Here is a 17,119-nt window from a genome sequence, read left to right as displayed (position 1 = left end):
TCTAGTGGCCATAATAACGTCCAGCGGGGACTGGTTAGGAGGCAATTGGGGACCAAACATCTTCAAGACATAGTGCCGAATCTGCAGGTATTGATAAAAAATTGTATTGGGTAAGTCACCATGTTTAGCTCGTAACTCTTGGAAGGTGAGAAGTTTACGAGTCAAGGAGTTATAGAAATCCTTCACCTGCGTCAGATCATTCCCCAACCAGGGTTGGGCAAAAGAGGCAGAGAGGCCCGGGACAAAGTCCGGATTACCAAAAATCGGGGTCAGTCTGTGAGGGCCTTTAACAATATTGTAACGTGATCTGGAATAGTTCCACATGGCCAAAGTCAGTTTCACAGAGTTTAGCTTAATGTCCTTCAAGGGAATCAGTTTGTTAACATCCCACAATAAAAAGGCAACTGTATACGGAAACATTACATCATTTTCAATCGTGACCCATTTACCACAATGTGATTTGGCAGACCAAGCTACTGCTTGCCGCAGTTGTGCTGCTAGGAAATATTTAAGAATATCAGGTGCACCCAGGCCTCCCCACTTAATTGGGGTCACTAATACCTTACGGGCAAGCCTATGGGACTTGGAAGCCCAAATGAATCTAATAAGTCTAGCCTGTAGAACCTTCATGACCTTGTTAGGTATACGAATAGGGAGTGTTTCAAAGTGGTAGAGCAGTCTAGGGAGGGAAACCATCTTGATAGTGGCCATCCTGCCAAACCAAGAAAGCGTGTGGGAGGTCACTTTTCCAAGTCACTGTAGATCTGGGAGAGAAGAGGGGCGTAATTTGCCTTGTACAGCGTTGCATAAGTGGGAGTGATCCTGACACCTAGGTACTTAATATAGTCAGATTTCCATTTATAGTTAAAATTTAATTGTAGGAGTTTGGCTTGGGAATGAGGTATATTTATGGGGAGGGCCTCAGATTTATCCTGATTAATGTTGTGATTGGAGAGCTTACTAAAGGTGTCTAATAGAGCGTGCAAATTTGGCAGAGACGTCAAAGGGCGTGTGATATTGAGTAGGACATCATCAGCGAATAAGGAGATTTTGTAAGTCTTTCCCCGGTGAGCGATGCCATGTATATTCGGGGAATTCCTAACAGCTGTAGCCAGGGGCTCAATAGAGAGTGCATAGATAAGGGGAGAGAGAGGGCATCCTTGACGTGTGCCATTAGAAATCGGAATGAGAGAGGAGAGGTGGCCCTCTATTTTAACTGCAGCAGTGGGTTTAGAGTAAAGAGCTGAAATTGCATTCCGGAAGGGACCCCCAAAACCCATCAGATCTAATACCTTGTTCATGTAAGCCCAATCAAGGCGGTCAAAGGCCTTCTCCGCATCTAGACTCAGGACCAGGAGAGGGGTTTGAGTAGTGTTTGCAAGGTCAATGAGATTAATTACTTTCCTAGTGTTGTCACCAGCCTGTCTGTTGGAGATGAAGCCCACCTGGTCCTTGTCTATTAGCGAGGGCATAAGCGCGGTCAGGCGATTGGCCATAATTTTACTAAAGACTTTGAGGTCTGCATTTAGTAAAGCAATTGGGCGATAGCTAGCACAGTTCTGGGGGTCCTTTCCTTCCTTCAAAATCAGGGAGATATGGGAATATAGCATAGAAGGAGGCGGAGTGGAGCCCTCTAGGATTTTATTGAAAATAATGAGCAATTGCGGACCCAGTACCTTATAGAAGGTCTTATAGTAGAGATAAGTAAGACCATCTGGTCCGGGGGCTTTTTTCGCTGGCGAAAATTTAAGGGTGTCCTGAAGTTCCTCCTCAGTAATAGGAGCATTAAGAGTGGAATTAGCTTCCTCAGTTAAAGTAGGTAGGTGCGATGGGGAGAGCATGTCCTGGATATGTCGTTCTAAGTCTCTAGCGATTTTTGGGGGGGGGGGATGGCAAATTATAAAGGGAACTGTAATAGGCCTGGAACGTGCGAAGAATCTGGTCCCTAGTGTGAGTAAGGTTACCATGTTTGTCTCGGATTGATAAGATAGCTCTTTGAGCCTTTTGATCCTTCAATTTGCGGGCCAGGAGTGTGTGAGCTTTATTGCCAAATTCGTAATATCGTTGTCTCGTGTATGTGATTGCCTTCTCCGCCTGTGAAATGGCTAAGTCTCGTAACAATCCCCGAAGAGAGGTAATGCGAGCTAACACAGGAATACTTGGGTGTCGGGCATATTTGATCTCTAAATTTTTAAGTTGACGAGACAACAGTAATCTACGTTGTGCCGACGAGTGTTTCAGGTTAGTTGCAACTGCTATGAGTTCCCCTCGCACCCAAGCCTTATGAGCTTCCCAGGTCACAAAAGGCGAGGAAACTGACCCCTGATTCCTCTCAAAGAAATCCTTCAGCCCAGTCGCTAGTTGTGTTTTAGTGGCCTCACAGGTCAATAGAGTCTCATTGAGTCTCCAGCAGAAAGGTTTACGCTGTAGGGGCGAGATCCTAAGTGTCATCTCGACCGGGGCATGATCAGACCAGGTGATCTGGTGTATGTCAGCAGAGGTTAAGGCTACCAGGGAATCGTGGTTGATCAAAAAGTAGTCTAAGCGCTGTTGGGAACCATGGGGATTGGAGGAGAAAGTAAATGTTTTTTCCGTTGGGTGACATACTCGCCAGGCATCATACAAAGTGTTCGCTCGGATAAATTGTCTAAAATGTTTAGAGTTTCTCTCTCTATCACTATGGACTGGTTTACCCACTCTGTCTAAGGTGGTTGAATGAAGCAGATTAAGATCTCCCCCTAATACAAACAAAGAATTCAGAGGAACATCGATTTTTTTCATTACCCTTTTCAGAAAGGATATTTGCTTTTCGTTAGGGGCGTATACGCATGCAATGATTATCTCCCTGTCGTACAAGTGACCTTGGAGTATGATGTATCTCCCTTTAGGGTCGATCTGGGACTTCGTAACCTGTAAAGGACAATTTTTGTGGATCAGAATCGCTACTCCCGCCTTCTTAACAGGAGCCGAGGATAGAAAAGAAGTGGGGTAATGTTTGGAGAACAATTTAGGAGAATCGGAATAACGGAAATGCGTCTCCTGAACCATAAGCACCTCCGCTTGTAACCGGTGAGCCTCCTTGAAAAGCAAATAGCGTTTCAGGGTACTGTTCAAACCCTTCACATTCAACGAAACAAACTTAGCCATAATCACATTGCACGAAAATCTGCGGTCTTACCTCTCCCAATAGAAAGTGGGTGGGGGAATCCCCCGGGCTCAAATAATTGTAACGATCGCCGCCCGGAGCAGGCCCAGGAGCTCCGGGCGGCGCGTCCTCTCCTGCCGGCGTCGCTCCCAAGATGGCGGCGCCCATGGCCGCCACGTGGGTAAGCGGCGCCGGCGCGATGACGTCAGTGCGCCGACGTCGGCGCAAGGACGTCAATGACGTCATTAAGGCGCCAAATTCAAATAAAAAGCCTGTTTAGACGCCAGGATGGCGCCCAAGTATAGGAAACCTTGCCCTAAGTATTTCCTGGGTTCCCTGTGTGCTAATATTCCTTATCCTGATCCTGATTATTATCCTTGACCCCTGCCTGGCCTTTGGACTTTGCTGTTATCTGCCTGCCCCTGAACTCTTGCCTGGATTCTGACTACTCTCTGGATTAACCCCTTGGACACCGCGACCTTGCACCCTCAAGAAGGCTTCCTCCTTGATCCCGACTACCTCCCTGGAGGGAGCTCCCGGCTCCCTGACAATAATAAAACAAAACAACGGTAGGATCAAAACATTGAACATAATAATCAGACATAAGTGTGAAAGCTTCCGATGGTAAGCTGGTGGTGTAGATGCGGGGCAAGGTCATGCCGACCACCTTGCTCCAGGTGAAGGGGGAACTCCCCCCTCGATGAGGGTAACATGGGTTAGCAACCAATAGACCAGAGAAATCTCCATGTCGGTCTCCATGAATAAGGAAGTAGCAGTCCAAAAAGGACCTCGGTAGCCAAAAGGCAAAACGTTGCAAAACTCTCAAACTGCGTACTCAGCGCTGGCGCTGTGGTTTTGGGGATGCCGGATGATCTGGCGAAGCCTCCGAAGGCCCAGGGGACCGCTGGTACGGTGGTGCGCTGCGAGGGCGCTCAGATGGACGAGGCGGAGAGGGCGAGGTCTGTCGTCGGGTGGAAGGTCCGGCCTTGAGGCCTAGTCTTTTTAGCAAAGTGGGGCCCTCAGCAGGGTCCCGGATCTCGTATTGAGTGCCATTGCGGGTAGCCACAAGTCGGAAGGGGAATCCCCAGCGATAGGGAATACATTGTTCCCGAAGTGTTGCGGTGACAGGTTTAAGGGCCCTTCTCTTCGCCAGGGTGGCAGGGGATAGATCGTTGAAGATCTGGAGGGTGTCCCCGGTATACACAATGTCCCGCTTGTTACGTGTCGCCATTATGATTTTCTCCTTAGAGGAGAAGAAATGCAGCCGCAGAATAACATCTCGGGGTCGTTTAGATTGTGGGGGGGCCTCCCAGTCAGTGCCCGATGGGCCCGATCCAAGCGCCACTCACCCTCAGGGAGGTCGGGCACTAAGTGTTGGAACAGGGCTAAGAGGTAAGCATTGAGTTCAATGTGGCCTACCTCCTCTGGAATTCCCCGAATCCTGAGGTTCTGTCTGCGATCTCAATTTTCAGTGTCCTCCTGTTGGTACTGGAGTTGCTGAAACTCCTGTCGGAGGGCTTTGTTTTCGTCCTCGAGGTGGGACACCTGCTGCGTAATCTCCTCTGCCGCAAACTCCAAGTGCTCCGTCCGATCATCAATATTTTGCACTCGGTCCCAAAGCTCTTTAGTCGCTTCAGCAATAGAAGTGCGAATCGTGGATTTGAGCTTCTCATGTAGCTGCGACAGCTGGGTTTCGAGTATTTCTTCGGTGACGGGGCTCAACCGACCTGCGGCTTGAGACGGGGATATCGCTTCCGGCTCCTGCTCGTCAGGGGTTCTTGGCGGGCCTGCCGCCACGCGGGCGGGAGTAGCTTTGACCGTGTATCTTTCCATAGAAGCTTTTTGTGGCAAATTACCACGTTTGCCCATGCTCACTGTGGCTTCAGGAGATAGTAGGGATCCCCGGTGCTCAGCAAATAAAGCTCTGGATCGCTAATAACAGGGAATTTAGGAGACGTGCCACGGAGCTACTCTATTCTGCGGCCATCTTGGTTGCGTGCGCGCATGCGCCCCCCTTTGCGTTTGCATTTTGATCAAAATGTTTATCACATGATTTTTTCATAAACTTAATTTTTCAAAATGACTAGCAATTGAAATTTAAAAGCCTATGGTTAAATGAAATGTTGTTGAAATGTTTATTTACAGGCTACACATTAGGCTGGACCAGTCAGATCCAACAGAAGCATGCACATTCATTGTTAACGGAAATGTCTTTAAAAGACCACGTGTATTTACAGGCTACACAGAAGGCTGGACAAGGCAGATCTTATTTCACTAAGAATCTGTGTTCTTACTTCTTAGGTTTAAAGAAAATAAGAATGCCAGTGATTAGAGCTCACACTAGTCATATTGGGCAAATATACACATATTAGGGAAAAACAACATTATAAACAATAAACAAAAAGCATAACTCTTACCAAATTGTGTATTGTGTGTGCAAAACAAGTAGAGACGAATATTTATAATTCGTGTAAATAATACATGTAGGGCTGAAAACTAAGCATAGAATTGCTGGAGGGCTCCATTGGTGCAGAGGCAGAGGTGTAGTATCAAGCCTTTTTTTTGCCACAGACTTTAGCAATTAAATTAAGACATTCATTACCCAAGCCATTTTAATATTATATATTTTACAATGTGAGATGGTACTTCTTTTTCAGTTTATTTTGTTGAGCCTTTAGAAAGTTGGATGAATTAGGAAGTACCCTGGCTTCCCCATACATAGTCTCATTACATTTCCTTGCATGAAGCCATTTCAGTACCCAGAGGCTTCCCGTGCCTGTATGAAAGCACTAATAATATTACTTCCTCTTTCACACATTTGTTGCATCTCAGTCCCCTTCCTCTGAAGCCTCAGACACATCTCTCACTTTCATACTGACCCAACCTTTGACGCTTGCATAGCCAAACACATCTCTTCTCCTTTCAGGCACTTAAAGGGAACTTAATAGTAAAAATAGATGAAGTATCATTTAAATATGAAAACTCTGCCAGTACATAAAGGAACATTATTAGGCAGTCCAGGGCATTCCAGGGCTCCATCAGCGGGTTACCTCAGGTAAATTGCACTCTAATGCCACGTAACATAAATTACACTAATCCAACACAAATAAAAGGGAAATAACATGCTGCCATTTGCATTTGATTTGCGAAAAAAAAAGCATTATGCAAAAAGTGGATGCAACTTACTTAATTTTAATAACCAAATTTGGTGCCTCCCTCATGATATTTAATTAAAGCCATGTGGAAGCCTGATAAGATAAAAACCAATAGAAGGCCAAAACTTACCTAAACATGAAAATATATTACTTGGATTATTATGGTCCTGTATTTAAGTTATCCAATTAGAATTCGATACCTAAAATCATCTCTCAACTTACCACATCATACCCCGTGGGTGCGCGATTCCGTGATGCTACTACCCCAACGCCAGTGATGGGATCCATTGACAAATCTGTCAGTGCGTCAGAGAGATCCCGCACTTCAGGCATATTAGGGTGATCCTGTGGGGAGCAAAAACATAAACTGAAACACTAAAAAAATAGAAGCATTTACTGCATCACATATAAAGTGAGGAGGTATAGCTTAGCTTATGTATACAGGTTTGTTCTCTGTAAATGTGGGAGCTGCTATATTACTTGACTTGGGAAATTTCTACAAAGAGAACAACATCCATAGGAGTCTTTGGGGCAGATTCACTAAACGGCGAAGAGGCCAACGATAGCAAAAATTCGCCAGAAATCTCATCAGCAGGGACATCACCAATTTACTAACAGGCGTAGAGGACAATTTGCTAGCGAACGAGAACGTCTCTAGCGGTTGTTCGCACCCTATCGCCACTATCATGACTTTTCACTAAGATGCGAAATGCATTAAAGTTGTAAATAACACTGGCGACTTTTCTTTTTTTAAAGCGGAATCTGGCAGCACAAATTGGGTAGAGATCTGCTGGTTTGCTGAGTGTAAAGGTGGCCATACACGGGCCAATAAAAGATGCAGACGAACCTTGTTGGCAGCTTATTGGCCGTGCGTGGGGCCCTCCGACGTGCTTCCTCGATCCATATCAATTTTGATCAGCCAGGGTAAAAAATCCCATCACGGGACGCATCTGTTACTGGATGTGGTCCTGCGATATGACCACCCGTATTGGCAGCAGGGGCGCTTTGCCAATGAGGCGACTTGAGACTGTCGCCTCAGGCGGCAGCGCCCCACTAGGTACCAGGGGCGGCAAAAATGTCGCTCCTGGTACTTTAAGAGCCAAATTTCCGGTTTTCAAACCGGAAATTCGGCTCTTCTAGTGCAGAGAGCACAGTTAGGCTCTCTGCGCTAGTGCACTGGCCCTCTCTGCTGCCCTGGTGGTACTACCCGGACCCCCTCAGGCGCAAAAAGGTAATCGCACGGGGGAGGGGGGGGGCGACAGCAACTGGTGCTGCCTCGGGCGGAGGAGGGGCTAGGATCGCCCCTGATCTGGCAGCATTATGATCCAATCGTTGGGCCCTAGGGCACATGCTCGAATAAGCTGGATATCGCCCACCTCAATGTGGGCATAACCGAGAGAGACCCACTCTCTTGTGTATGGCCAGCTTAAGGTTCTGCTGAGAATCTTAACTATGATTATTTTTTGCTTGTTAAACACATTAGAACAGCTTTCTGAATCTCCTGTCATTTATTAACAGTGAGGTTGAAAATAAGACAAATTTGTCAAGGGAAATATTTAGCATGTGGAAGCAAACCCTGGTGCAGAAAAAGTATTGTAAACCGGCACTCAATGATCCACTTATAAATGCTCTGCCTACGGAAAGTAATTTGCTACCTATACATATGCTTTGTCATCTTTAAAGGGGAATTTCCCCTTTAAAAATCTGTGTTAGTATGTTATAGACATTTCTATCGTAAGCAGCTTTTTAACTGATCTTCATTTTTTATGGTTTTAGAATTGTTATCCGAGCAATGCAAAATGATTTCCGATTGTCAGGGTCATGGACCCTAGCAACCCAATAAATCTTTACAGGAGGAAAAAAATCACATAGCCCAACATTTGGAAATTCCTCATTAAATGCAGGTAACAACAATAAGCTGCACCTCAGACAAATATTTTGGCCAAATCTATTCTGTTTTGAAACCCTTCCGAGTGTGTGTGTGTGTGCTGGAGCATTTTATTGTAACCTTTGGTTTATGTATTTGTAAAGCAATATCTAAAATGAATGACCAGTTTTAACGGCTGACTTTACAATCACCCACGGCCAAATCCTATATTTACAACAGCTTTACAATGGGAGACATAGTTACTACCTTGTGTTCTGCAGAACAGGAATGGAAAATTCTTAAGGGAAAGGCAAAAACTGCAAATGCAATTTCAAACAGATTAAACTTTGGTTATGAAACCAAATGTTAATTATTTTTAAATACCACAGCCTATTTCCATGTAAAAGCAGTTTGTCTTCACAAATCATATTTTCAAACAGTACACCCGAATAAAGGCATTTTTTCAGTTGCTATTTTCTCTCCACTGTTCTAAAATGTTTGAAAAATGAATTCTGTTTAGAGTAGCAGCCAATAATTACCAGGTAGAGTTTGCTGCATTAGTTGATACATGGCTCAGCAGCAGCTTTAGGGTCAGGGCACACAGGCAGATTCCTCACGAGGAAACTTCGGGCAACTTTGGATATTGAATCGCCATCCCGCCGGCGATTTACATTTTAGCCAGCGGGAAGGCAGTTCGGGGAGATTAGTCGCCCGAAGAAGAGGAGATTTGTCGCTGGGCGACTAATCTCCCTGAATCTGCCTGTGTGCCCTGACCGTGACTCCTACTGAGCATGATCCCAGCCTTTTTATGGCAGAGCAACTTTTACGGCTCTTACACACGTTTTTGTCCTGCAGTGGATTTGCATAGCGCACATGCACAGTACAGGTATAAGACCTCCTATACAGAATGTTGGGGACCTTGGATTTTCTGCATTTTCCATAATATGTACCACCATACCTTTGAAGTCCAGTAAAAATCATTTAACCACTAAATAAACGCAACAGGATTGTTTTGTCTCCAATAAGAAGTTATTATATCTTAGTTTGGATCAAGAACAATATACTGTTTTATTATTATTTAAAAACATGAATTATTTGATTAAAAATGACTATGTGGGAGATGGCCTTCCCTTAATTCGGAGCTTAAGGGTTTCCAGGTAACGGAAACATTAATTATTTGATTAAAAATGACTATGTGGGAGATAGCGTTCCCTTAATTTGGCGTTTAAGGGTTTCCGGATAAAGGATACCTGTGTTGCATGGAACCAAGGCAGCAAATTGTGTGCCATCTGCCAGGATTTTGTCTCTTCTAGTACAGAGAGGAAAAACGAGACCCCTTCTTGCCCCTGTAGGAGCAAAAAAAGCTAAGCATGGGTGTGTAAGGCTTTGCAGGATCGGGTAGACTGCCTCAGGATGACAGGGGGATGACAGTGAATGCAGAGTCACTAGTCGAATGTTATAGGTTTTGTTAAGATAAACTGTTCCATAAACTACAAGTCTCTATAGTGCAGCTATAAAACGTAATTAATGTTGAATGTCCCATGAAACAAACATTCTTAATGAGCTACAGACCATGCACAGCCACTACCCCTTTTCTAGGGGTCAACACCACACACCCTTTTTTGCTGCATGTACACACATGGAAAGAGGCCATCTCAGCTGTATGCCAGGACTCTATGAAATCTCCATGCTGAAGGGTCGCATTAGAGCCACAAGTCTGATATGAATCAGCCGGAGATTCCTTCTCCCTGAACTACAATAAATCATGAAGAATACAAATATCCATGTGTTTTATCCACAACCACATACTGCCAAGTAGTAGATATTTGTGGTGTGTTCCAGCTGTGTTTGTAGACACTGAGACGCACAAGGAAATGCAGCAGGCTTAACACCAAGTTTGCTCGGAAACATTGACATACATCGCACAAACACATTCAGCCTTGCACACGTGGTACAAAAGTAGAAAACTGTTGTGCAAGGACAGACCCATTTTTTCTTTTACCTATTTATTCATAATAAACTAAAACTATGGATATGTTAATAGGCTTAATCTTGGAATACTTGGCCAGGAAGGCATTTCTCATGGAAAGTGTTTTGTAAAATGTGCACAGCCTTGTGACACGCTTATGTAGCCATCTATAGAAAAGAAATTCACTCGTCAAACCTGTTTGTGTGACCAAGGCATCCATATAGGAATGCTCATGTTGCCATTCCTGAAACTGCCTTGTTCTGCAGTGACAAAGTGTCAGGTAATATTAGGGGTTTTTCCTGCTAATGTGGCATTTTCTCCACTGACAGAAAATCACCAGTGTAGGAACTGGAAGTGCACTCGGAACCATTCAGTGGTCTGACCTCAATGGAATTTGTGTACACATGGATGGATTACAGCCCACAATGCAATCTTGACCCTTTTAAGGGACAGACAGATACCATTGATGTCAGTATTTAAAGGCTAAGGGTGGTTTTGAAGCACATTTGGAGGCAGATTTATCAAGGGTCAAATTTCGAAGTTAAAAATACTATGAAATTCGACCTAATTGAAATACTTTGACTTTGAATATCGAAGTCAAAGTTTTTTTTACATCGAATTTGGCCATTTGCGGTCGAAGTAAAATCGTTGGATCGAACTAATAAATCCTTCGAATCGAACAATTTGAAGGATTTCAGCGATTGATCGAACGATTTTACTTTGACTTCCAAAAACTTAGAAAAATGCTCTAGAAGGTCCCCATAGGCTAACATAGCACTTCGGCCGGCAGGTTTAATTTGGCGAAGTATTTAAGTCGTAGTTTTTTTTTTTAAGAGACAGTACTTTCATTATCGAATGGTTGAATATTCGTACGATTTTACTTCGAATCAAAGTCGTAATACCCCATTCGATGGTCGAAGTATCCAAAAAAATTACTTTGAATTTCTAATTTTTTTGCTTAAAAAATTCCCTCAAATTCACTTCGACCCTTGATAAATCTGCCCCTTGGTGTTTTCTTTGCCATTGAGGAAAACAGCTTAAGTGACAGTAGGCAAAAAGGCACCTATCATAACAACAATTTTCCCCCCACCGGAGATGTGGGCTTATATAAAGCCTACACTACAGTTGGGGGCAACATTACTATTTTAGCCAGAAAGTGCTTCTAGCAATGTTATGACACCGTACATTAAATAAAGCGCCGTCACAAACTGCAGGACTTCGACATTGCCGTTTTCTCTTAGTGACGGACTCTGGGCGGCTGCACCTGGGTCAGCATACAGATTTGGTAAGTGTTGAATTTATTGAACAATACTTAAAATATTTTTCCAGGAGGGGACTGCTCCAGGCTTTGAGCATGAAAGTGCACCCGAAACTAACAGATGTAACTGGTGAGCAGACGGAAAACACTTTATGCTTAAGCTTACCTACTTGCAGGTCCGGACTGAGAATTAAAAAAGCCCCAGGCATTTTAGGTACATAGAGGCCCAATCAGCCCACACAGAGGCCCAAACAGGCCCCACCAGCCCACTAAATGCTGACTTTCTATGACACCTTATAGCAGCCCCTCTGGCATTTGCCAGAACCCACAGATTGCGAGTCCGGGGCCTGCCTACTTGATATAACTAACGAATTATTTGAGAAATGGAAGGGGCCCGTGTGTATTCGGGCAGTGGGACTGTTGGTTTTGATTCAATGTTATGACACCCAAACCAAAAGGGAGCTCCAGGTGGGGATGGCCATGTTTCGTCACACACAAGTGCATAATAAGTAAGCCTCCCAGCTCGCTCATTATACACGTGTTCGATGTAAGTTCAGAACTTTCAGTGGCAAACATTGGAAAGGAGCAGGGCAAAGAAGTGCTACATGGTCATCCAGTCAAAAATGTCCTGGGGAGAATACTGAGCATGTTTAGCGGATGCAAATGGACGCCCAAATCAGGAACTTCCTCCCTGGGGAAAATATTGTGCATACTTAGTGGATGCATAAGGATGCCCAAATCAGGAACTTCCTCCCTGTGAGGACAGCATTGAAGAATAAAAAGCATAATCACTGCGTGGTTTTGCAATTTATTAGGCACCCTCAATTGCTAACCTAAGACTCTGGGCCAGCGCTCCTTTTTACTGAAAACTGCACTGGGCTTTGGCCTACTGCAGGAATGCCATGTCTCCATCTTCCCTCTCTCCTAGGGATCCCTTGCGACCAATGTGGCTTGTACAAATGTGCAGTAAAGTGTAAGGCCAAACTTTGACTGCACGTGCTACAGAAAAGATCAATGCAGAGTAAGAAGACTGCAAGATGGCGCTACTACAGTAGTCCAAAAAAGCTTGTCCCCCCAAGCTCTCCACAAAAGATAGCCTTGTGCTTGGTTTAAAAGTGGTTCAGCATCTCTCCTACATTAAAACCAAATGCAATACCTTCCCCTGAAGAAATTGTGGGAACTGCAATGGAATCATAAAAGGTGACCACGTTCAACATCAAATGTGCGGGTGGGCTGGCCTATGTATGTCTAGTATGACTAGTAGGAGATTTAGGCAGTTACTTACTAAACCTTAAATTTTTCTGATAGAGCTTTTTTTTGCCAAAACCCCGAATTTTTTGTGGACATTTTTTTTTTCGAGATTTATTATGAAAATACACCATCTCTCAGACCTGCCAAGCTCCTGTATAAGTCAATGGGAGAGGCACCAATCTAAATTTGAAGTTATTGTAGCTTGCATTGGGTTTAGGCCAAAAATCTGAAAAATTGTGGGATTTACGGGCAAAAATGCGTCAGCCCAGGTACTTGCAAGCAAACAATCCTCTTCGTTCCTTCCTTCGCCTTTCTTCAAACTCCCACTGACGTATGTTTGTGCAGTATGCGCAGTGAAAATGGCAGCATTTTTGTTAAAGTTCAGCTTTTCACTCTAATGCACATGCACAAAAAGGCGTGAAGACAGAATCAGGAAGAGGATCGCTCGTTCACACATACCCCAGTTTTCTGCTAACAGGATCATTGGCCTGGGGGAACCAATTAAGTAAATACAATCCTTGGGGGGTGCCCTAACATTTGCCAACCCCATCGATTGGATCTTTCCTTCTCCTTTAAATGAAAAATAAATAGATCACAATTGCAGCAGCCTAAAAGTACAGACCCAAATGCCTATGGAGACTCTTAAGGAAGTCAACTCCATAGCAATATGGGCTGTATTTTTAGGCCTCTGGAGCCCTGTACATATATTAATTTGTACAAAACCAAGTGCCAACCCCAGAGTTTTGGGAATATTGGGTCCTGGGTTTTCCCATTTCTGGATTTGATACTGAACTTTCTTGCTTTAAAGTCTATTAAAATATTGTTGTTGCCACCTCATCCCATTTTTTTTAATGATCCCAAGAAAACATACTTTATGCAGGCCTACCCATGATACGAATGATACTACTAAACTTATGCAAAACCGATCTGTATGATTTTCGGTAGGGGAAGCGGAGAAGAGCCACAGCTCCTGAACAAAAAAGGTGGATACCATGTATGGCCATTTGCACGTTATTAGTTTGTTCACCCCCTTGGATACCATATGGGATTGGCCAGAGTATGGCCGTCTAAGGCATGGAATTTGTATAGTCTGGTTTTAGACATTCATACAGTGCTGTGACATTTATGTGCAAAAAGTATATGTTTGGTTTGATATACAAGAGGTAACTCTTTCTACTGTAAATTGTATTACTTATTATCCTTGTACAGGTATGGGACCCATTATCCAGAATGCTCGGGACCTGGGGTTTTCCAGATAAGGGATCTTTCCCTCTCTGTGTCTTAAATCTACTAAAAATCATTTAAACATTATAAAAACCCAATAGGCTTGTTTGGCCTTCAATAAGGATTAATTATATCTTACTTGGGATCAAAAACAAAGTACTGTTTTATTAATACAGAGAAAAGGGGAATCATTTTTAAAATTTAAAATTATTTCATTATAATGGAGTCAATTGGAGACAGTCATCCCATAATTCGTAACGTTCTGGATCACGGGTTTCCGGATAATGGGGATCCCATACCTGTACAGATATGGGACCTGTTATCCAGAATATCTCGGGACCTGGGGTTTTCCAGATAACATATCTTTCTGTAATTTGGATCTTCATACCGTAAGTCTATTAGAAAATCATACAAACATTAAATAAACCCAATAAGATGATTTTGCCTCCAATAAGGATTAATTAGAGCTTAGTTTGGAACAAGTTCAAGCTATTGTTTTATTATTACAGAGAAAAAGGAAATCGTTTTTTAAAATTTGGATTCATTGGATAAAATGGAGTCTATGGCAGACAGCTTTTCCGTAATTGGGAGCTTTCTGAAAAACGAGTATCTGGATAATGGATCCCATACCTCTATATGTGTCCATCATTTTTACACCCGCTCTACAAGAAAGGGACCTTTATGGCAGAGACACGCGTCGAGATTCGGGGAGATTGGTCGCCCCGAAATCACTGGCGGGATGACATTTGGAGTGCTTCAATTTCCCAAAGTCACTCGAAGTTGCCTCATGAGGAATCTTCTGTGATTTCTATTCTACCCAGTGGGAAGGCAGTTCAGGGAGATTAGTTGCCCGACGACAAATCGCCTCTTCTTCGGACGACTTATCTCCCCGAACTGCTTTTCCACCAGCTAGAATCTAAATCGGTGGCGGGATGGCATTTGGAGTGATTTGTTTTCTGAAGTCGCCCGAAGTTGCCTCATGAGGAAACGTCTGTGACTTCGGAAAACAAATCGCTCCAAGTGCCATCCCGCTGGGCGATTTCAATTCTACCCAGTGGGAAGGCAGTTCGGGGCGATTAGTTGCCCAAAGAGGAGGCGATTTTTCACCGGGCGACTAAATCTCCCTGAATCTCCATGTGTGTCTCTGCCCTTATCTTGTGTCAAAAAGTAATTTTTTATATTGTATTACTGTATTGATCACTGTCTGTTCCATTATTATTCAATATTGTTTAAATACCTGTTGCTGTGTATAACAGTAGAGCCATATAAATAAAAACATACATTTCTCTTGGGACACGTATTGGTCCCAAACTATGGCTTTTAAATTCTAAAAAGCAAACGACAAATTTTTCATATACAGTTCTTGAAATTTGCATTGAAAGCTGAAGGAAAAAGCCTGCACTGCAATGAGAACAGACACAAATACCTCACGGTCAGTGGGATGTTGGGAGTTGTAGTCCAGCAACATCCAGAGGAATGCAGGCTGGAAACAGCTGCTGTAAGTATTTACACACGTGTAGCAGTGATAGGCTAGAAATAAACAGAAGGCCTCGCTCCTCCTTCAGCTCAACAGAGAACGCTAGCTCCTATCAGCCTCCCCTACTGTCATATAAATGCCTGGCAGTCAGATAAAAATAAGCAGAGATCATTCCTTGCCCAGTCACCGCACAGGCTTTTTGATCACATTCTGCATGAACACCACATAACAAATTGCGTGCTTTATGTACATTCTACAGCGAGGGGCATGAAGCAAATCACACAGCAGTTGCCGTGGAAAAGGGAGGAAAGAAGGATGAAATCAACAGAAAGGGGAAATAAAAATATCATAAAGGAAAATAGATATTCTCCTCTCTGCCCCACTGTCATTAACCCTTAAGCCATCACAAAGCAAAGGATTAAATGATGCATATGCAATCCAATGGACTCGGGCCTGGTGGGTTCATAGCCAAACATCTGAAATATATATTAAAATTAAAAAGCATCCTTTTTTTTTTTTCTCATCCCCTCCCCCCACCCCAGCCCTGTAGAAGAAAGAGAATAAAAATGCAAATGTATGAAGGCTGATTTTGTACACAAGGTAAGGGACGAATGGACACTTAACTGTTAAGCGTGGAAAATCGTCCCTTCTTTTCATGCAAAGGCAGCTGTTCATTGCCAGGCGAGGAGGGAGAGAGCAGGAGGGAGGTCTGGGAAGGAGGGGGAGAGGCTGAACGGGGAGAAAAAAAAAAAAAAGACAGATATCACATAGAAGCAAAAGAGGAGGGGAGACACCAGCCTTACCCAGAATCTGCCAGGCTTCCGAGAGAGGCCCTGCTTTCCCTCTTCTGTCCAAGCAGCACAGGCGGCTGTGAATTTCACATCAGTCACCCCCTGGGCATTTAAACTTTAGCCCCACACAGCCAGCACATAGTATTGTGGACATGTGAGTGTTTGTAGCAAAGAGGAAGAACACATCCCCCCCAGTGGTCAAGATGCACAATTGCAGGGGTGTGTTTTATTTCCATTTATGCTGGAATCTGTGCTACTTGTATATGTGTCTGTGCAATTAGGTATGCCTGTGTAAGTCATTGCATAAAGCCTGTGTAAATAATGCAACATTGTTTGTTTTGTTTTTGTAACAAAATGACTACAGTCAAATGAACAATAATCTGTTAGGGAAATAAAGTGGCAACATGCTTTCTGTATTTTAAAACATATTTTTTTTTACATTTCATCAATCAACATGATCATTAAGGGCAGGGGCACACAGGCAGATTCAGGGAGATTTAGTCGCCTGGTGACTAATTGCCTCTTCTTTGGGGCCTTCCGCCTGCTAAAAATCGTCTGCGGCAATGCACTCGTGGAGCTTCGATTTCCGAAGTCGCCCAAAGTTTCCTCATGAGGCAACTTCGGACGACGTTGGAAATCTAAGCACTGTGAGTGCCATGGCGCTGGCGTTTTCTCATTATAGCAGGCGGAAGGCAGTTCGGGGAGATTGTCACCCCAAAGAAGAGGTGATTCGTTGCCAGCCAACTAAATCTCCCCGAATCTGCACGTGCCCTAAAAGATGGGGGATCAGCTGGCAGTTAGGGCGGTTTTTCCAGCGATCCCCTGCGTTGCGATTTCTTCTGTTCAGCCACAGGGCATTGCAGGAGTAGACATACTCAATTATTGTGAAGGGGTTGTACTCACACAGATGCATGTATGCACCAAATGCCGTTGAAATGCAACATGCTGCGTCCCACCTGCATTTGGCGCTTACATCTGTGTG

General features: G+C 43.9%; 1 protein-coding gene across 4 annotated transcripts in view; it reads right to left on the bottom strand.

Moving 5' to 3' along the window:
- mvb12b.L (multivesicular body subunit 12B L homeolog) overlaps window positions 1-17,119 on the bottom strand; it is a 234,764-nt gene that overhangs the window by 60,434 nt on the left and 157,211 nt on the right. For 2 of the 4 annotated variants that reach the window (XM_041571997.1, XM_018228851.2), the window contains one exon: window positions 6,523-6,645. In XM_041571997.1, coding sequence (XP_041427931.1) covers window positions 6,523-6,633 — 111 coding nt within the window. In that variant the 5' untranslated portion in view covers window positions 6,634-6,645. 4 annotated transcript variants of the gene reach the window in all.

Source organism: Xenopus laevis, chromosome 8L, assembly GCF_017654675.1.
Source record: "Xenopus laevis strain J_2021 chromosome 8L, Xenopus_laevis_v10.1, whole genome shotgun sequence".
Lineage (NCBI taxonomy): Eukaryota > Metazoa > Chordata > Amphibia > Anura > Pipidae > Xenopus > Xenopus laevis.
Note: the sequence above shows the minus strand (reverse complement) of the source record. Positions and strands in the feature narration are given on the sequence as shown.